Source organism: Lampetra planeri, chromosome 13 (assembly GCF_965212315.1).
Source record: "Lampetra planeri chromosome 13, kcLamPlan1.2.h2, whole genome shotgun sequence".
NCBI classification, from domain to species: domain Eukaryota; kingdom Metazoa; phylum Chordata; class Hyperoartia; order Petromyzontiformes; family Petromyzontidae; genus Lampetra; species Lampetra planeri.
In genome coordinates, this window is record NC_136119.1 from 7,227,642 (window position 1) to 7,249,880 (window position 22,239).

Consider the following 22,239-nt stretch of genomic DNA (forward strand, 5'->3'; position numbering starts at 1 on the left):
CGTCATGTTATTGAAGCGCGGGTTTTACGTCACGGGGCGCGATGATGACGTGCGACGCGCATCAGACGAGGCGCCGGGTCGGGATCGCGAGCGAGAGATTCGTCTCCCGCGCAGACGCACAGAGGTGGTAGAGACATAGACACACGCACACAGAGGCAGATTCCCTCACACATTCGTGTCTCTTTTACTCGGTTTACATGCCTCATCCTCCTTCTCGTCGTTGTTGTTGTAAACAACTTGTTCAGTAACGCGCACCGACAGTAGCGACAGCGACACGCCGGGTGTTGTTGTGGGTGGCGTGTCCCCCACATTGAGGCTTCAGCCCCAGGAAGAGGTGGCTACAGACAGAGGAGTCGTACACGAGGTACAGACAGGAGCTGAGCTTCGTGTCCCCCCGCACACGAAGGATCTCACTTCTTGTCCCATCGGTGCTGGCTTCACCACCATGGCTCCACGTCCGAACAGGAGTCGCACCGTCGTTGTAACAGGTTGGTGGTGGTGTTGCTTGCGTCCCTGTTTCTGATATTCCATTCTGCTTGTGTTCTTGCTGCTACGATATTCTTGCGTATAATGGCAAGACGTTCAGGAGATAAATACGCTTGCCACGACGAAGACGGCTTCATGGAGAGAGGAGGAGGAGGGGAGTTTGTGTGATTTTGCTGTTTCTTCATTGAAGGTTTGCTATATGGCGCCATCAGAGTTGAATGACCACAATCGCGCTGTGGTTTGTTATTAATTTTCCATTCGTGAAGGAGATCCGTGCATCGGCCTGTCGATGTCCTGATGCCACTGATGGTACTGATGGTATCCCCCAGTCGGTGCTACTGTCCGACAGCGTGCGCTGGACATCCTGGGATGGTGGCCGAGTGATCCCAGAAGGGGAATTGGAACTTGAGTCGGGAGCGAGGTGACATTGTTGAGGTCTTGGTTTATGGGTTCTAAGAACACGTGTCTCTGTGGATGTTTGGTGGCAGAATGTTTGCCAGAACAACACATAGATTTGAAGCTTTCGTGACTGCAAGTATTCGTACTCTTAGGTTTTTTCGGTAAAGTCACGTAGGTAAAAAATGACAATAATAAAATGAAATAATAATAAATGCAAATAACTAAATTAAATCACGACGTTTCGGAAGCAACACAAGCCTCCGTCATCAGGTGTAACTGCTCCAGTAAAATTACAGTAATTTTACTAAAATTAAAATTGTACTAAAATTGAAATTTTACTAAAATTACTGTAATTTTACTGGAGCAGTTACACCTGATGACAGAGGCTTGTGTTGCTTCCTAAACGTGATTTAATTTAGTTATTTTCATTTATTATTTTATTTTATGATTATTATTATTTTTACCTACGTGATTTTGCCGGAAAAAACCTAAGAGTATAGAACAACACATCATGGTTTTTTATGTGGGGCTTGTCATAACAACCCCTATATATTTGAAGTGGGGTCAGTGCGCACAGGGTTCTACCACAGAAGGACACCACCCAGGGTGGCATCTGCTGCATGATTGTTCAGGTGGAGAACGCTTGTGGTGGTTTTGGAAGAATTTGGTCGATTTTCAGTGACGGAAATATGCCTCCCATAAAGTTAGATCAGCTGTCGGAGTATCTGCAGTGTTCTCGAGGTTTGTGCCCAGTGCATTAAGGACTATGTCATTTGTATATACTGTATGAACTTGCAAGATTGTCAGGTCACTTAAATAGTTACGGTGCTCGAGAGAGGCTATTGTTGATATATCTGTTGTGGTTGTGTTTACCAGCGAGGTGTACCCTAAACGTGCAGTTGCTGAGCATCATGTCAATTAGGTGTGCCGTAGAACGCCAGCAGGCCATGACGCCAAACAGTGTCATAGGCAGCAGAGAGGTCAATCATTGCTGTGCCAGTTGTCTGTTGACGCTGCAAACCGGCTTCTCGGAGGGTGGTGAAGGCAATTCTTTGTTCGCAGCAGATATGGCCAGTTTGAAAGCCAGATCGTTTGGGAAGCAATGGGGGAAAGGATGGAATGCATGGCACGTTCCATCAGCTTGGAGGGATTGTGCCTGCCCTGTGTGTGACGATTAATAGGATTGCAAGCCATTGTTGTCCATATAGTCCAGTGTTCTTTAGGAACCCACGACACAGGCCATCATATCCCGGTGTCTTGTACTTCGTGGCCCTGAGGGCCACTTAAGCGACAGTGTATGGTCTTGTTAGTGAAATTAAGATGACGGTGAGTTGCAGACAGCTTGTTTGGTGAGTTTGTCCACATGCATTTGAGCAGGACAGCATGTAGGAAGCCACATCATTTGCTGTGGTTTTTAATTTCTGTGCTCTGTTGGTTTTCAGACAACTAGGTTCCAGAGGAGCTGCCAGGCTTTATGGCTGGAGTGAGTTAAATCCAAGTCTGCAGTGACATCTTCCAAATGTTTTGTTTGTGAAGAGTTGAGCCAGCATTGCGATGCCCTTATGGTCACCAGTTCTGATGATCTCTTTTAAGAGTCCTGTTTTTGGTTTCCAACATGGGATATAGCTTTCCTGATACCCTGTCGGGATGTAGTTTTATGTAGCAGTTGGCCTCCCAAAAGTTCCAACGCGCCTGTGGTTTTGAGGCTGATTCAATGTTTTAGAATTGGATAATCCATTTTTTACTTGGACCCCAGACTCCCACACCAGCACACTTTTCAAAAATATTTACAAGCAACAACCGCACTCAAAAAGTTACATTTGGACGAAAACACAAAGAAAACAGGTAAGTTGTAACCAGGCAATTGCAATCCAGAAACTTCAGTCGGTAGAGTATAACATGCACCACAGTCATGAGTGTCCGAGGGTGAATAACGATGACGCAGGCAAGTTTAGCATTTTCACTCAATAAAAAAAAATGGAAAAATCACAGTTCCGAGTGCTAAATTCCCAGCAACAAGGACTCAGCTCCAGCTGATCAAACTCTGCATTGGCACAGACATTTTCTTTAAGGGGAGCAAAAAACCCAGTACCGGCAGTGCAACGACAAACGAGGAGTGACCGAAATGTATTCTTGGAACTTCGAGTTACAGGTCAGATGACCACATCCTAGCCCTGACTGTTCCAATCTCACCCTAAACCAGTTCTCACACCTCAAGGGAAAAATACATGGATGAGGTATCCCTTGAGGAAATTCTGGAGGAAAAGATATCTTTGTCATTGATTAGGCACTGGCGAAATGTCATACTCAGATAGTAAATGTTGTGGATTGCTCTCCAACACACCCGTGTGCTGTACTAGTAACAAAATGGCATGTTCTGTTTATGTGACAAACCTTAATAAATGGTTGTGTCGGGTGGTGGCAGGTTTAACGACACATTTCTAACCCAAAATCCTGTATTATGGATGATTAGTCACATTTAATCTAACAGTCACCACTCAGTACTAAATCCAGTAAAACCATAACCCACTCCTGTGATATCCTATAGCACCAAGATAACTAGTAACATGAAAGATATTTAGAGGATTTCAGCTACTTCCCTAATATGTTACATGGTAACCCTGTGCCAGGTTACTATTTGGAAACTTCACACACACATTAATGTTTGATATTAGACATAATTTAAATTCAGCACATTTTTTATTACCTGTTGATTTAATGTGCCTCGATTATCAAACATTTTCAATAGTTGAAAATAATGTATCAGGTATGTTATTATATGCAACAGACGTAATGTTTTATTCTTGAAAGTTATTTAATGTTTTAGATAATGAAATACGTTAAAGATGTCATTTAATGTCAATAATTTAGGACATTTTAAACGATTGTTCAATATTTTGTCGTTCATCGAACATTATAAAGAATCGAACATGGCAACAAATATCATGCCATAGACTAGCCGGCTGCAACTATGTTGTTTCTATAATTATGGGTTTTTCTGTCATTTACAGATTCAGTATTGCTTGTTTATAGCATAGCAGCAGTTCATAAGTTACCTAGATAATGGAATGCTTCACCATCCACGTAATGATTAACTGTACACGTATACACTTAAACTCGTGTTTTTGAGCTCATGTGAGCCATATACAACGAAAAATTGCATTCTAGTTGCATAGCACTTCTAGCACTTGGGAGTCGTGAATTAAATATGGCGTTACATGGGCCACAGTTATAATTGCTTTAATGTTATTGGGGATAACTGCCATTGCAAACATTACACGTGTTAATACAATGGTCAAAGATTACTATATATAGTACCATGAATGAAAACTCTGTCTTCATTAAGTCCACATGATTTCTGATGATTCCAGACCAGTGGGACATATCCCAGTGCGGCAGTTGCAAACTTTGGCGAATTTCCTAAATACTCGCACATCTGTCCACCCAGCAGTATAAATGGGTACACCACAATTAGTCGATCGAAGGGCAGCTTGTGGTGGGGGTAAAGTGGAGGTATTCTTACCTTTTCTAAGATATCTGACCAGTGTGGAAGAGTAGTGGTGTGAGCAAGAAAGTGCAGGGCTGCACCTCTACCTAGAACATCTAGAACCAGCCACAGTTGCAGTTTAATATTTAGCAAGGCTCTGGTCGTCAGGAGTATCCATCAAACTTTATAAAAGGAGTACCACCTGTTTGTGTTTGGGTGGCAGGAATTCATTTGTACCAAGATCTGGTGGTATTATGAACTTTATTACTGTAAAGTGCAGTTTTTATAGACCAAGGCTGACTGATATGTCCAGTTTGGTCTGTGGGAAAGGTGGCGACTGTAATAATCAAGTTGTTTAGTATTGTCAAATAACCTCCATGACTGACAGAGTGTAGGGAGGACCTACTGGACATCTGTGATAAAGAGCTTCATAACTCATCGGATTCTTCCAGTCTAAATACAGATTTTGACTTCAGCAAATGGATTGACTCAGGGCTGTAAATTATTATTATAACCCGGTGTGAGTCCATTGGGTTGAGGTGGCTTCAAAAACCTGAAACCCAACATTTCCATCACTCAGGTATGACAAACTGTAAAATGTGTAATAAAGAACAGGAACATTTTTGCTGATGTCATAAGGAGCTCTCCTCAACTATTTTCACGTTTTTTTACTTTTGCGTAAAACTATACAGTAATTTTTCACTCATTCACTTGATAACATTCCGCACAGTTATACATTGGTCACGTAATAGTTGGATTAAACTCTAGAACACGTGCTCTCGAGAGAGGTGCAAGTGTGTTTTTTCAATTTAAACGGTAGGCAATTCATTGCGCTTTTACTGGGGATCTGACACTTAGAGCATGGGACATGTTAAGCAGACACTAACGGAGTGAGGGAGTGCAGTGGTGGAGTCCGTGCTCAAGTCCATGTGTTCATGCTTGTGTTACAGGGTTCGGTCCATTTCGAGAGCACAATGTAAATGCGAGTTGGGTGGCTGTGCAGGTATGTTTTTTAACTGCTCTTTCATATGTATGTATGTATGTTGAACTTATTTCGCACCATACATAGCCAGCCGTGCTAATCTAAGGAGTGGGGAAGGACAACAAACTAAACACACAAAAAAACGATATATATCACTATTGCGGGATTGTGAGACAGATGGTGCAGTGTGCTACGAATCCAGTCTCCTGAGTTTCGTTCCCGGCCATGGCTAACATCACTGGTGAACGATATCTGAACAGCCCAGGACCAATGCGCCACCCGTTTACTAACCCGCTCTGACCAGCATAGTCAATGGTCAAACGACCCCCTTGAACGACACTGTGTGTGGAGGCTTCATCCGGCAGTGGATAGACAAATGCCCGTACATTATATTTTTTATTCGTTATTTCAGAGTTATGTTATCAAGTACTATTTGACAAAAAAAAGGTTGTCAACCAGACCATCGTCACCTGTGTTTGCATCTGAACCATACTTACCGGTAAAATGAAACATTATTTACATTAAATTATTTTCACAAGTTACGACAAGCAAAATACGTTCTCTGGTGAAAACCACATGGATCACTGCAAGACAAAGATAAGGCATAGGTCACTTACATGTGGTACAGGCACCATAGTCCACATATCTATGCAATGTAGAAACTGAAAAGCAAAGTCTTCATCTGTGCTCCCCATGTTATGGTTACACAGGAGTTGGAGAAGCTGGGTCTGGGTGAAGACGTTGACCTGAAAGTGTTTGAGATCCCTGTGGAGTACCAGAAGGTGCAAGAGCTTGTGCCATCTATATGGAAGCTGCACAACCCCCAGGTATGTGTTTCTACACTCTCGTACAGTTCACTTTCACAATGCAAAACAATGCCAACTCAACTACCTGCCCACCAGGGATGTCATTTGTCTCCGAAGGACATTTGCAAATTAATTTGCAATTATAACTGAAAGCACGATGTTTGATTTCGAATAGTGTGTCTTCGCTATGGCATTAGAGGCATTCTAATTGTTTTGCCAACCGTTGGAAAGTGGGAGTTCTCTCTGCCCATGTTAGTGATCTGCGCTGTCTGCTCTTGCAGTTGACTTTATCAGTCATCTAACAAAGTTAATCTTACTCTCGAACATTTTCCGGCTGTTTTTCTATTCCAGGGAGATGTGATTCATAGCAGTGGAATTCTTCCTTTTGGGAAAACTGTTCTGACGGCTGAAGTGGTGACTGAGGCAGTTCTGCCAAAATGGCATTCTTAAAAGTTAGTACTTAATAAAAAGTTGCCATTGAACCACTGCCTCTTTAGATGCGTAATTACTGTAATTTCATAGCACATTTGAGTGCCTCGTATGCTGTAAATACAGATAACCCAATTAATCATTCAGCAAAATAAGTATTTTTTTCCCAGCTGGCCAGTGTATGTTCATTGCATGTTTTAAAGATTCCGTGTCACAGTTGACAGGCAAAGTCAGTAAATGCTTTAAACATTTTAACTGCTGATTAAGAAAATCTGTACCTAGGATAGAGGTTTTTACACACATGAGTTTATTTCACTCTTGTCATGTTATTTGTACCATATTCACTTTCATCCACGAAAGACCACATCTTGGGCAATGCTCTACTTCTATTAAAGCTGTGAAAGTTGTTCACTCTGTAAATGCTACTTTTGCTTGTGGTTTGTCCAAACTCTGCTGCTACCCTACTTCCTTCCTCCAAAACACAACTCAACACCGACCACCTCCGCAGTTGATGGTTCACGTGGGGGTGTCGGGGGTGGCGCAAGCCGTCACGCTAGAGCAGTGTGGGAAGAACGTGGGCTATGTGGTGCTGGACAATGCGCGCTGCTGTCCGGGCAGCCACTGCTGCGTGGAGGGAGGGCCAGAATGCCTCCATTCCAGGGTGAACATGGAGGCTGTGCGGGACAAGGTGCGCGCTCAGGGACTCGAGCTGCAGCTTGCCGTGTCGGATGACGCAGGCAGGTAAGACACGGCCCGGTTGGTGGGCAAACGTCGCAAGGGGTTTGTGTTCATCAGTAGGTGATGGGTCTGCAGACATCGCCTTATCAAATGTGGAATAGCTTTGCGATGTTCCAATACTTTATCCTCCATTTTATAAGATGCTCTGTAATGTAAGAAGCACCTTAATACTTTGTCTGCCATAAACAAAGTTATACAAATATGGTTACACACGGTGCTTTAAAATACAAGGGAAAAAAAAGTGTCTATAATCCAGAGAATACAGTTGGAGTAATAATACCTTTCATCCAGGAAAACCTCACTAGGTTTTGAGACTCATTTAGATGGGTTCTGCATTGAGATGTTGGGCAAATTCCATTTATATGTGCTTGCCATGTGGTAAGAGATGGGAGTATCTGGAGAAAACCGAAACACATGAGAGGGTAGCACTAAAACGTCCACAAGATAAATTCAATAATATATTGATATATTTACATATTCTGGCTACCTCGGAGCCAGAGCTTACATTGCCCATACAATTACTAACCAAGGTCGAACCCCTGCTTATCTTCTGAGATCCAATTACATTGGGCACATTCAGGGTAATTTTATCCCAAGTCTACTTTTGAGACTTGGGTTCAGATGCCATTGTTTTGTTTAGCTGGTCTGTTTGAAAGCAATATGTGCAAAGTCCTTGACAACACAGCATAGCTATACTTTTGTTTTTTATCCTGTAAAAATATATTTGTGGGATCAGTATACATTGCTATAGAAAATGCCAGATTGTTGCTTTGTTGTCTACTTTGTGCGAGTTTTGATGCAACGACAGTAATTCACATTTATAATCCATAATAAAGTGTTTTACCTACGTGTTAAAACTCACGTTTACAATGTTGTGTTCATTATGAAATAATGCGTCATTTAATGTTTCGCATAATCCTGAGTGTCCATAATCAGTTGTGATTAGGCCAGGTCCTGTGCCACAGCTGTTATAAGGGTGATGTCACATTTTTTAATTCCTAGAAATGCATAAGTGGCTCTCAGAATGTGTGCAGCACACACAGATAAAATAAAGTCAGTAATTGTTTGCTCAACTGAGCAATCAAAAAAAGCCTCCAAATCTTCATCAGTTATTTCCCTCTGTTGTGGGTTTCATTCCCTTGTTTCCAGCATGCAGGCGCAGCAACTAAAAATATCCTGTATCATTCCATATCTAGGGCAGCTCGGTGGCTTAGTTATTTGCACACTCCCCATTGAGCCAGTTTGCACGACGTTGAGAGTTCAATCATTGGTGCCGTCAAGAAAATTAGGCATAGAATTATCAACGCGCAATCTCTGCTGAAAAGTGTATGTTGATGATTATTTTTTTTATTTAGTTTTTATGCAGAGGTCAATGTATGCCCTGGTCCTTGCCCAAATGGATTATTTGCAAGAAAATAAATATGCATTGACTCAACAACGTTCAATCTTTCTGGAGAATAATTGTATTTATAATGGATCTAAATGTGTCCCAAGATGCTGTACAAAAACAGGGGCAACATGCAGAATATATAACATCCATGTGCTCCCACTAGTTCTGCAGGCTGATGAATACATCTGCAATGAGGCAGTGTGGAAGACATTACCTGTGTGCACCTGCTTCTTTTGCTTGCAGGTACCTGTGCGACTACACCTACTACTATTCGCTGTACCTGAGCCATGGCAAGGCGACGTTTGTGCATGTACCCCCACTGGACAAGCCATATAGTGCTGAATTGCTGGGCCACGCTCTTAAGCTCATCGTGCAGGCCATGCTGGAGCAGTTGGATGATGTGCAGGAAAGCTGCCTTTAGCACGAGCACCACATTCCCATTTAATCACCCGCTTCTGAAAGCCTGCGTGTAAGAATCATGCCCATGCAACTTTGCTCTGTACACTGCCACCTTCGATCTGAAAAAGCAGGTTGAGCAATTGTGGCACCTATTCTTGTTTGCAAATACATGTTATATAACTGATTTGGTCGATGCAATTATTTTTCAGCAGCAGTAAATGGAACCAGGCCATTTAGTGCACAGCAGGGCAATAATTTGATGCACCCTTATCTGTACTGACATGTCATTTGCATTGATTTTCTGTCAGCCTCATTAGAAAGTGTTTCTTATGTTCCTAAACAGACTTTGTTGATTTGTTTAGAATGATCAACCTAATACATTACTACGGAGCTGGTGCAAAACTGCAACTGAACTATCTTAATGTTTAAATCAAAGGTCTGCTTATCGATGAGCCATTATCAATACCACAGCCTTTAACTCCTTTGCAACCTACATCAAAATGGGGCATTTAGCAAGCTACAGTTGTCAATATTTTTGCAACAATGGCTTAGTTGATTAATAGTAACCTTTGGCTTAAAACTTTCGTGACTGCAGGAATTCATATTCTTGGTTCTTTCGGTAAAGTCCCATAGATAGAAAATAAAAATAATAAAATTAAATTAAAAATAATACATTTTAAATAAAAGCAAAAACCCACGACGTTTAGATCGCAACACACGCGGTCTTCATCAGGTGGAGAGAAAAGAGGGGGCAAGCCTCCAAATGCAACTGCTTATAGGGTTCCCAAAGTGAGTGAGCGGGGGACGAAAGCTAGGAGGAGGGCTGACTTGATTTGTGTTTTCTTGTCAACCTCTACCGTCAGCAGTCTGGATGTGTGTCGCCAGGTGCAATGCCTCCCCCCCCATCTCTACCACCCCCTCTCCCCACTGGCTCTGCCAGTGGGGGGGTGGCACGTGCCCCCCCAATGATCCGATCGAAATCCCTAATTCCGAAGAACCAAAGAGTATGGATTCCTGCAGTCACGAAAGCTTCAAATCAAGATTGTCTACTCCTACATTACCACTGGCTGACTTACACCGCGCAGCTCTCGTCCCCCGCCCACTCACTTTGGAAACCTTTATAAGCAGTTGCATTTGGAGGCTTGTCCCCTCTTTTCTCTCCGCCTGATGAAGACCGCTTGTGTTGCGATCGAAACGTCGTGGGTTTTTGCTTTATTTTCTATTAATTTTATTTTCTATCTACGTGACTTTACCGAAAGAACCAAGAATATAATAGTAACCTGTTTTGACTGTAAACTTTGAAATTATATTTCGATTTAAAGCTTTCGTGACTGCAGGGATTCATATTATTGGTTCTTTCGGGAAAGTCACGTAGAAGGGAAATAATAATAATTGTTTATGTTTATTTTATTATTTCCCTTCTACGTGACTTTACCGAAAGAACCAAGAATTTGAAATTATAATTATTTATCATTATTTCAACAGCATTCCCTGCCTCAATTTTAATTGAAAGGAAAATATAGGCTTTAGGTAACTTATTTTCAGATGGCACAGTAATTGTATTGTTTCAATAAACTTACTTTAAACATGTGATTACTAGAAAAATAATTTTGGAAACTGAATACTTTTGCAAACTCAATGCCACAATGAAAATGTGTATGGTTAAAACTAAATGTTTTGATCTGTACAGAAAGGTTTGTATCTTTTTGTACAGAGTATAGTAAATTTACAATCGACATCAAAATGCAATATTTCAATGGATAGTTGTATAACACTATACTTTTAAATTGTGAATTAAATAGCCAAATGTTATGAAAATTAAGATATTTTTCTCCAAGGCCAAAGAGTAACCTACATGTATTTAATTGTGCACACAATTGAATTATGCATGTGTTTACATATCTTCATGGCCATAGTAAAATACATCTGCTTGCACATGCATACAAATGATACCACATGCTACATCTGAGCACCTGCATGATTGAAATTGCTTCTTGAGCAGTTGAGGGATGTAAATGAGAATTAGCTGTTCCATTGGACTCCTTGCAGTGGAAACAGGTTGATTTCTTGGGTGTCCAAATACAAAACAGCTGATTAAACAAATAGACGAAACACCTCAAAAACATTATCTAGGAAAACTTAGATTTTGCAAGTATTGTAATTACATTTTGTCACTGAAGCACAATCGTACACCTTAAAATGAATATTGGCAACAAATTGTTAGCATTTCATATTGAGCAATGACAATTTATTAAAAATGTACACTTGAGACATAAAAGATAATTGATTAGTCCAAATCCCAACATAAATGGACTGCATGCTTAAAGCCTAAATTATACTTATATTTTACAAACCGATGTCGAGATTAAAATGCAGAATTAATTTTTTTACCGCGAACAAGGATTCAAAAGCCGCAGTTCGAGAAAAGCATTTTTTACCAGGACTTTAATTGATATTCAACAAGTGGTGATTATAGATATTGTTGTTAGTTTTCTGTTGTAACATTTGATTCTAAAATTCTTAAGCACCATTTTACATGCTTGCACTTGGCAACTACTTCTAAAAGAAAGCATGTGGCCATGCAGACAGGTCTAATGCAGTCTCATAGGAAACTCATTTGTTTGGATATTATTCATATTTTAAAGTTGCATAGTAACGTATAAACATTGGATAGGTGCTCCAACTTACAATAAATAATTGATAGGTGGTATATTGATGGAGGCTCCGAAAGACACTGCATTATATTGAGTCTTTGTAAATGTTATAATTTATAGACAACATTCATAATGTAAAAATCATAAATATACACATTTTCATCATCTTTTCTTGCTGTACAGTTTGAACTGGACTTGGTCTTGTGGATACAAACACATTACTTCAATCGTAAACATTTCCCTTGGTTCCTCCAAGTGGTTTTTGTCTGCTGACAACAGCAGTGAATAGCGGTCGCCCTTTGATGCTCTCTGCAGAAGAGATTTTCTGTTTATTTGCCATTGATGGAGTCCTGTGTTTGATGGTTTAAACAAAAGGAATATCTACATTTAATATTTGCAGTGTAAAAGTTGTGAATGATCTAATACGGCAGTTATATTGCCAATATTAGAACAACGTCAATGAAGTGCAGATTTGTAAATGTGTCCGTTATTATTGCATGTCACAAGCCTATTGCCATTCGTTTTACTTCATTGGCTTCAGAGTTAATCAAATGTTATATCTTAAAAGTGAATGAATAACAAAAACACTGTAAATACATGTCAAGTTCCAGGCTACTTAATTATAATTCAATGTGACATGCCTGCAAAAGTACAAAGGTGATTATCGTACTTGGAGAGCATGTCCAAGGTTTTCTGTGTAGACTTGGTTTTCTTGTGCTGAGCGCCGTACAGGATTGTTTGAACATCCAGACACTGATAAAAGCGAAACAAAGTATTATATGCCTAAAAAAATACGGTGTTGTTCAACTTCATGTCAATACTACATAAAAATGGTGTTATAGTTATGATACCTTTTAAGGGATATTGCACCTAGTCTTCTTTCACTTGAATTGCATACTTTCCCAAATCATGGTCAAAATATATTGTCCCTACATAAGATGCCAAAACGCAGTAACAATTTACAACCTTTTGTCAATCCACTGCCTCCCCACGCCATGTAATCATCGTGGTTGTTAACCATAGTTCATGCTCCATAATAGTTAATGCTGGTAAATGAAGATTGAAGGTTGATGGCCAGGACCAGATGAGATATATTAAGTTGTACTGATATAAGCAAAGGTTGGGTATCAAACTCAAATGGGCAAATTCGTAGTACAGGGCATAAACCACTGCGCCACTATCGCACTACCAAATGTGTTTTTTATGAACATTACTTGCAAGGGAATGCTTTATGTGAATACTTAAGACCAACCCACTGCGAAATTTTGAGGAATCTGCACGTTATGCAATATAAAGTAACATTCTGTGAAACTACAAAATCATATTTTTGATAACGTGATGATTACTATATTTCCCAATATTTCCCCTGCAAAGCTACCTTGTTGAGGTGTTTGTAAGCTTTTTCCAATTGGCCCTCGGCCATTCGGATTCCTCCCATGAGGTGGTGAGTCTCCGCCAGTTCCTTGCTGAACTCCCCAAACACAGACGCCTTGACATTCAGGGAGATTTGGAGCCTGACAATTGCTTCCTGTAGCAAATAGACAATTCCACCAGCAAAATAATGTGCTGCATCTTTTACATTAGACACGAGAAGACTATGGACCAGTGACAGTTTACTTTTATCAAGCACTTTGGGATGTCATTAGTTTGCTTCATTGTGTACAGAAACCATGCGTGTCTTATTGCAATTTGTTGAGCGCTGCTGTATTTTTCAGTGATAAATGCTAAACTTCGATGTTAGATTTAATTTTTGAATTGCAAATATTGATATTGACAGGCCTTCGTTTAAATGTCTTAATGTTTGTGTTCTTATCTAATATTTACCCTCTACTATTATTAGAATATACTAATTTATCATGATGATCAGGGTCAAAAAATATGGTTACAGTATATATTAAATCGTTATTTTTTCAAATAAATGTTATTACATGAAAATCAGTCTTATCAGGTCTCGTACTGAAATTAAATGTGAACACTGCTAATTTGATTGTGAAAAACACGTTTTTGGCAACTGAGTAATCTGGCTTGTTTTCTGTAGGGTAATGCACGAATAGTAATGCAACTTTATACAAACGATTCGTGTAGTTTAGGTTACAATGACCCCCAATTACAGACAAATGACACGGCTAATGGATTAATTTGTTCAATCTTGCTTGTTAAGTATTGAAGAGACTTCAGCTTTAGTAAATGTCCTTTCTGTATTCCTAACATGAATGATTCCCAATTATAATAAGTTATTGGACAAACTGGCTGCAATTATGAGTGTTCTGTGCCATCTAAAGAACTTGTGTAATGTACCTGATGTCTTTTGGCACGAACCAGTAGGTGGCAGAGATCATCTTGCACACAAAGCCACTCAGGACTGTCAGTTCCATACACCAGCTCATAGGAGTTCAGGCTCTCTACAAAGTATTTCTCAGCCAAGCCTGATGCAAACAATTGAAACAGTCAATGCATGTAAATAATTCCTGTGTTAAAACCTTCAACAATGCATTTTTGGGGTATGTAAAATGTTAATAAATATTCTAGATTTGAAGCTTTCGTGACTGCAAGGATTCATATTCTTAGGTTTTTTCGGTAAAGTCACGTAGGCAAAACATCAAAATTAATTAAAATAAAACAAAAATCACGACGTTTCAGAGGCAACACAAGTCTCCGTCATCAGGTGGGACCGTCACAGCCAGATTAGCTGCATCACTTGATGTTTTATTTTATTTTTATTAATTTTGATGTTTTGCCTACGTGACTTTACCGAAAAAACCTAAGAATATTAATAAATATTGATGCATGCCGTGGAACCTATCCCTTCTAATTCAGTAATTTTACCACAATTTCTGAAAGTAGAGCACACTTCTTTTGTATTTCACAATTTTAGTCCTGCTCAGGTGCTTGGCACAAGTACATGAAAGTAGAAAAGCTTGAGGAGCCATGTCATAACTACTCTTTGAACCCTACATTCATATATCTAAGTATGATGAGTGAAATGAACACGTGCCTGAGCTCTGAAAGAGGCAGTATGGTAAAAGCAATAACAGATGGTGCACACGGATGATTTGCTAGTCAACTTCGATCTACTGTACAGGAGACGTTAGCCTCCTGTACAGTATATTTGTACACTGTTGCCAACACAATCTGTTCATGTTTAGTGGACCACATAGCCTACTTATTGCAATGCAATGGCTTCCAACTTAAAGGACTGAGGCAGTTCTTATCTGTTTACAGCCCTGGGCCAGGGGTGGGAATTCTGCATTCCTTTGGCCGGAGCATGTCTGTTGATCCCATGACTCCTATTTGCATTCCACGAAGTGGTATTCATTTTATTGACTTCACGGACAGTGAAATTCCCCCAATCAATAAAACTGCACGTGCTGCCCCATTTATGTACGTAATCTTTAAATGTCATTATGCTTTTAAATAAAGCAATGAAAAACATTAACACACCAACACTGTTCACTTTGAGAATGTATTCGGCCTACCCTCAAACTCTTCATCTTTGGCCGCTGCACATGCCTTGGCCATGATGTGAGCCGTCTCTGCTGCCTCCTTGCTGTCGGTGGTGTAAGAGGCCAGCGCAATGGAGTGAGCCTGCAGTGCATCCAGCATGTGTACATGAGGCTCACTTCGGTGAATGCTTTTCATTATGAATGACACGCAAATTTCATTTCACTATTTTTCAGCTTGCAGCTAAGGCGCATGAACCATCATGCAGTGCCATTCTTTACAGAGCCATTATGAGGTACAGCTTTTGTGGAAGTATTGAGGAAAAAAAGAGATGGTGGGAAAAGTTCACATTGGCCGAGAGGCTGCCTTTAAAATAACCATCCATTGAGAGAACAAATGACAAACCATATAAAGTCCATTGTGAATTTAAAATAAAAAATGCTTAAGGGCTCACTCGATATTTAATCCAGCAATTTGAATGCGTGCTATCTACGGGTCAAGATGCCCCAAGCTGGAACTCTTGAAAGCTTCGAAGTGAGCACAGTACAGCCGTGACTTGCCTGCAGAAGGTTCTCGATTGTCTGCTGGTGGTTCTGCCGTGCGTCCTCTGCATGGGCCAGATCCTGGTAGGCTGGGATCAGCTCAGGGCTGTCCTCCCCAACTGACAACTGCAGTAGTTTCAGTGTCTTCTGCAGTTGCTCAACTGCCAGAGCTGGCTTCTCCTGTTGTATGGACAATCTGATGGCAACCAAGCACACACCAAGCAGATGTGCAGCCACTAAAATGAGATAGCCTAGTGCTCACCTTAAAATTCACTTTTATAATTGAAGTCTAGACAAGTGTGTATCATTCAAAACTAGCTCTTTTCACAGAACAATCAAAACATCTGCAATACAATGCATTCATGCCTCTACTGTAAGCAATTTTACGAGGATAACAATTACAATAGATTAGCTAATGCTAAAATAAAAACTAACACATGAAATTAAATTACTTACTGTACCTTAGTTTCCAATATATCAAAAACCTAATTTATTGCCTCTTTTAAATTGTTGATTTCATATGGATCGTTTATTTATGTTATTTACATGGTTATCAATTATAGTATGGACGTCTTATATATGCAATGCATCTCTGACCTAGATAAACGTAATCATCCACAGGTGAATCAAACCAAGCATACCATGGACAAAATGTCCAACGGCTTTCATACATAATGGATTCAAATTATTCCTACCAAAGCTTTATTTTAAACCGGAGACATATGGTTGCATTCCCAGTAATCTGTAAATGGGATTTAACATTTTGATTCTATTAAGCCATCTAATTTAAAAAGTTACTTGTGGTGATATCATGTGTTCTCCATGGGACAGCACCTGCCCAAGGCTTGTGTGACTTCCAGGTCCATCTCCCCCTGTTCTCTCTCCAGCACCATCCCTGTCTTTGACAGCTCATTTGCAATCTGCTCTGCCCTAAGCAGGCATTGTTCTGCCTCTTTCAAAGTGATGCTTGTCAAGAAGTCATGTGCATTAGAATATTGTACAAACACATTCTTACGCTCACAAAATCAGATATTTGAAGGATTGGTTATTTTAAATGTATGCAAATTATGCGCTGTTACATTTCAGCTAATGGAGCAATGTTGTACACATTTTGACAATTTTTTTTAAAAAGATGATCAAAACTAATTTTTTTTTAATCATAACAATTCATGGAATTGCTAGGCGGGGGGTGAATCATTACGTTTTTTTTTATATGTTTTGTATATGTAAAGGTATTAATTTTACATAAATATATACCACGCTATTTCCCGGTTCCATATCAAAAAAAGAATCACTTTCAAAATGTACATAACAAAAGAAATTACAACATCAACATAGAAAAGCCTTTGCAAAGAGACCTTTGTTTACCAGACAACATATAGTCATGCAAGGGGTAAACCTTCACAGAGATCCGTTAAAGGTTCAGTACAATACTTGTGGTTCCATACGGGAGTTTGCTTAACAATGGAAAGGATATTTTTTTAGATGAGTGTTGGCCTTTCCCAGCGTGCAGTAGATTGTGAAGAGAGTTTTGAGTATGTTGGTGCGCTCTCCCGGTGACGAGGGACTGTGAGGCGCTGTCAACATGATCGCCTGGCCTGTTTCACAGTGCAGCTTTGCTTGCAGTGCCAGGCCTGGAGTTGAGGGAGAAGAGGGTGGGCAGGGTGAGCAGAGTGTGATAAAAGTTAACACAATAATTACATGTTAATGTTTGTTATTATAGATCGCCTATGTTGATGAGCCACATTTAAATTTGATTTTGTTAATGGCTTGTTTTTCGGTGTACACAGTAAATCAAGAACCGTCTAAGCTGTATCAATTAATCTAGATGATAAGTAGAAAAGATGTTTAACCTTTAATCAAAGCTGCGATGCTCTATCAACAAAAAATGCTAAATGATACAAGTCATAAATGATCTCAGCTATTAAAACACAAGTGACAGTTAATATCCTACATCAATTTTTCTCTGTATTTTACGCGTGATGCATATGTTTGACCATTAGTCCCAAAGTCTGGTTTGACCACCGGAATGTGAATTTGTAGTTGTTGCTCAGCATCTACATCCGCCATACGAAAGAAGAAAAAGTCCCGAAGTATCTCACCTCTCAGACTTAGATAACCATGAGCCAGGTTGGCATAAGCTTGTGCCACCTGCCAGTGCTCATCTCCAAAAACAATTCGACTCAGAGCCACACACCGTATTAGCTCCGTCATAGCTTCTGGTATCTGTGCATATACATACACCCCAATAAACAAACAAATTGCAAAAAGTTTATGGATTTATTAGACAAAGATAATCAGCATGAAGATAATCTATACGCATCACATTTCTTTCAGTAATATTCTTTATCACTCCACTTAAACATAATTACACACAACTTTTTACGAGGTGACACTGGTTGAAGCATAATGCAAGAACTAATCTCTACGTGGCATTTATTGTAATACTAATATGTGTTTAACCAGGAAAGCACGAGTCTCACACATTTTTCAGGAGGGTGTTGCACTGGATCGTTTGAACACTTTTCTTTGATCGAGTATTGTGAATGTTGGAATAAACTGGTATACCCAGAGCAAACCATCACATATGAGGGAATAAACACTCAAAGGTTCACAATGGTGGGCCATGAATACATTTGATGAATTGTCACTTTGCAACCAAGTGGATTTGGGAGTTTCACAAATCTGAGTGATCAAACAACCCTCGCCTCAGAGACACTGATAACACGTGTGTACTGCAGACCACTCTTGGCATACATAAAATAAAATGATTGTCTGCCGTTCGGAACACAACCTATATATATTCACAGCAGCACTATAAATATCTAAAACATTGGCAAATAATACTGTTGGTTACTGAGAATGCTACCTGTTTGTTTCTCATGTGTGCCTCTGCCATTTTCGTGGCGATGGGCAGTTTGTCCTCAGGAGGGGAATTCCATTCGCCAGACGTGAAGTCGCCACCCCTTTTCCTCCGCCTCCTCTCTCTGGCGCTGCCACTGGGTCTCGTCGACGGAGTTTCTGTGTGATCGCTGGAGTGGCTGCTGTTGAGACTGACAAGAAATACGTCTTGGATAACTCAAGATGTTTGTTATTCACACAGTTGTGTTCAATGCTAGTGCACTGCTGTCAAGTGACATAGGATCGTTGGCATACCCCAGGATACAATACATGAAATGTGGTCCTGTATCCAATGTCCCTTTCTTTGTGGACCCCAGTGCAGTTGCACCGCCTGCACATTGACATCAACGCAGCTATGGTATAGTTGTTTGCAAGTGTTTAATTTTACGGTACATACATGGGTTGAGGTAGTTGACTATGAGACAGGAGCTTGCTCGCTATGAAAACCACTCTGTTTGACTACGGGATACAGAACATTGTGGGACATTTTTTAGGTATGCACAAGGCCTTTGGTGGTAGACACCACGACACAAACCACTGACAACTGAGGAGTCATCTAGACGACACGGTGTTGGTCAACGCAAAGAGACACTCGTGGGGTGGGGGAAGCGGACAAGAGGAATCCTGTAGTGTCCAAGACTCCACATGCTGAGGAGGTGAATGCTCGAGTCTCTGACTGGGTAAACATGAACAACTATTTCTAACTAGAGCAGTGTTCTTCATTGCAAGGTCCGCTGTCCACTGGAGGCTTTTAGTGCGCCCCCTCCCCCCCGACAATACGCAAGTGCGAAAACTCCCCTTGCAGGCGGTGTGACGGCCCTCACCCCGATATCTCAAGGGGCCATACATTGAGTACGTAGGCCAACATCTGTCAAAACTTGACCCTTCTCTCCCGGTACGCACGCGTACATTTAACACCCCACCTGCGTGCGTACGTACACTTGACGCACACCCCCCCCTACCCCCCGAACCCTATAGCACGGCTGATATTTAATCCACGCAGAAACGATCAAGAATTAATAATATTAACGCGTTCAAGTAAACAGATAGTCCACCGCCGGACTAGCCAATGTAGACAAATTATTATCGAGGCTTCACCCCCCAACCTCCCTGTTTCCTATGCGTACGTATATTGCCAGTAGACCCCCCATACGCAAGTAGCTACGCATTTGGTTTAACCCTCCTCCTCCCTCCATGCGTACTAAGTGGATGGCTCCGAACGGCAAAAGTGCCTTCCACCCCTGAACATTATTAAACAACACCCGCTCCAGAGGTTGATCCTCAAGCATGTCTCGGTGCCGGGGAAGGAGACGAGAAGATCCGGGTGAAATGTGAAGCTAATCCCCCCCCCCTCCCGAGTCGCTAGAAAGTGAGGAGGATGAGGAGGATGAGGAACCCCGCCTCGTCGTCCGCCGCCTCATCTCCTCACTTCTCGTCGGCGGCTCCGTCCGCCTCGTCCCAGCGACCGCTCGGCACCTCCAGCACGAAGGGCCTGCGAGCATCGCCATCGCTTCCACCGTTACTCGTAGCCATTTGTAGTCGACGATAACCCGAGGGCTCTGATACTAGTGCCACTACGACGACTAGCAGTAGCGATGGTAGTAAATTTACACGACTGATATTGTTATTTTCAGCAGCCACCGGTGATTCACGACTCGGGCCTAGGCCGAAGGGCGCCGGTGTCTGTCCGGAGTTAAAAACGCGCGTCCGATTTAAATTAGTATAGGTAAAATAACAAGACGGAGTGATGTATCCGCACGTTATCGCGAAGATAAACTAAGCGAGTTAACTATTTTGTTAATTTTGAGGCAAATAACAACAGGCCGCTGTGACCAGAGCTGCCGAGGAGCGGGTTACCGTGGCGACGGAGTCACCACGGGTCGTCGAGAGGAGACACAAGCACGAAACGCGCTTTTAAAATATTCAGTCAACCACAGCATTGTCGTGTTTCTTGGTTCATATTCTTGGTTACTCTTAGGTTTTTTCGGTAAAGTCACGTAGGTAACAAAAAAATAAGAATAAAATAATATATTTTTTGTATTATAACATTTTTTTTTTATTTTTTTTTAGGATTTTTTTAAATATTATTTTAAAAAATATATAGAATTTATTAATATTTTATTATTATTATTTATTTTTTTACCTACGTGACTTTACCGAAAAAACCTAAGAGTATGAATCCTTGCAGTCACGAAAGCTTCAAATCTAGAATCATATTCTTGGTTCTTTCGGTAAAGTCACGTAGAAGGGAAATAATAAAGTAATACAAATAGAACATAAGAAAAATTCTCACGACGTTTTTATTATTTCCCTTCTACGTGACTTTACCGAAAGAACCAAGAATATGAATCCCTGCCGTCAAGAAAGCTTTAAATCGAAAAAAAAGCATTGTCGTGTTTCTGTAATCGATACCGTGTGTGCATTACTGCCAGTGCATGTAGTATTCATGCCGCCAATTTAAGGTATAAGCAACCGGTGAGTGGCAAAATAAATTCGAGGATAATATCGCCTTCGCATGTGAGTCTACAATAAAAATGCGTGGTCTTACGGGATTGCATAAATTCAGGATTGTTTCAAAATAAGAAAAACTCTGGCTGTGTAAGACATGTTTATTTAATGTGGAGACGGATGTGTGCAAGAGACATTGCTTAAATAGTTATTTATATGTACCGCAACACTCAAGATTATTTTGAGCAATTAATAATTTAAGTCTCTTTAACATGAAGTTAAATATGAGACCTTTCTTCCCGGTATTATTAAAATATAACAATAGGGTTTACCCTTTATGGCAATAAAACAGCTGTCAAGATGTTAAAACACCAAACAGAATTCTTATTCAAGGAATCCTGTCTGCATTCACCACGTACTTGTGGTGAACATGCAAACAGAAACACATGCTTTGATAACACTGTAACAAAAATGTTTTTTTGTTCCTGGGTAGTAAGTGTTATTTCCTAATTGCTTATGCCTCAAAAGTACAGAAAATCGCCATTATTCCCCACAAACTTTGCTTTTGTGACCAGGACAGTAATATTTTGAAATTTCCATATTTTCAATGAGAATACGTGGTGTGCATTTGTGTCTTTCGTTCACGTAAAGTCCTGGTCACAAAAGCAAAGTTTGTGGGGAATAATAGCCATGTTCCATACTTTTTAGGCATAAGCAATAAAAAAAAATAGTACTTAGTACCCAGGAACAAATTTTTGTTACAGTGTATAATCTATGCATTGTCTTTGAAACGGATTAGTCCACACCAGAGACGGCTTTCTTTTGAGCCTCGTCTCGAAGTGTTAGACCAGAGGACGCCAAAACGCAAACAGCACAGAGACAATGCACTATCAGGGCATTTGTTGTTTGGGGTCAGCAGCTACAATATTGGGAACTGTCTTGCCAGTATATTAAAATATAATAGGTTTTACCCTTTCTTGCCAGTACCAAAATATAACAATAGGTTTACCCTTGTATTATAGTTGCTCACCCCGAGCTATAAAAGCCCTGATAGTGCATTGTCTCTGTGCTGTTCGCCTTTTGGCGTCCTCTAGTCTAACACTTTGAGACTAGGCTCAAAAGAAAGCCGTCTCTGGT

General features: G+C 40.6%; 2 protein-coding genes across 3 annotated transcripts; one reads left to right on the forward strand and one right to left on the reverse strand.

Annotated features, from left to right (window-relative positions):
• The first annotated feature begins 21 nt into the window (after window positions 1–21).
• Window positions 22–13,705, forward strand: LOC144722014 (pyroglutamyl-peptidase 1-like). 2 transcript variants are annotated; one of them, XM_078600062.1, is made up of 5 exons: window positions 22–488; window positions 5,323–5,375; window positions 6,065–6,181; window positions 7,098–7,330; window positions 8,961–13,705. In XM_078600062.1, exons 1-5 carry the CDS (start codon window positions 446–448, stop codon window positions 9,136–9,138), a joined length of 624 nt encoding a protein of 207 aa, XP_078456188.1. In that variant the 5' UTR covers window positions 22–445; the 3' UTR covers window positions 9,139–13,705. The 2 variants fall into 2 exon arrangements, with proteins under 2 accessions (XP_078456188.1, XP_078456189.1); XM_078600063.1 differs by lacking the exon at window positions 5,323–5,375 and having other exon boundaries at window positions 23–488.
• Window positions 11,343–20,542, reverse strand: LOC144722013 (tetratricopeptide repeat protein 23-like). The gene is made up of 11 exons (XM_078600061.1): window positions 20,084–20,542; window positions 18,623–18,806; window positions 17,856–17,979; window positions 17,231–17,387; window positions 16,588–16,713; window positions 15,772–15,949; window positions 15,247–15,355; window positions 14,069–14,196; window positions 13,149–13,298; window positions 12,441–12,523; window positions 11,343–12,120 (listed from the first exon to the last, which is right to left on the reverse strand). Exons 1-11 carry the CDS (start codon window positions 20,185–20,187, stop codon window positions 11,994–11,996), a joined length of 1,470 nt encoding a protein of 489 aa, XP_078456187.1. The 5' UTR covers window positions 20,188–20,542; the 3' UTR covers window positions 11,343–11,993.
• Window positions 20,543–22,239: the final 1,697 nt, after the last annotated feature.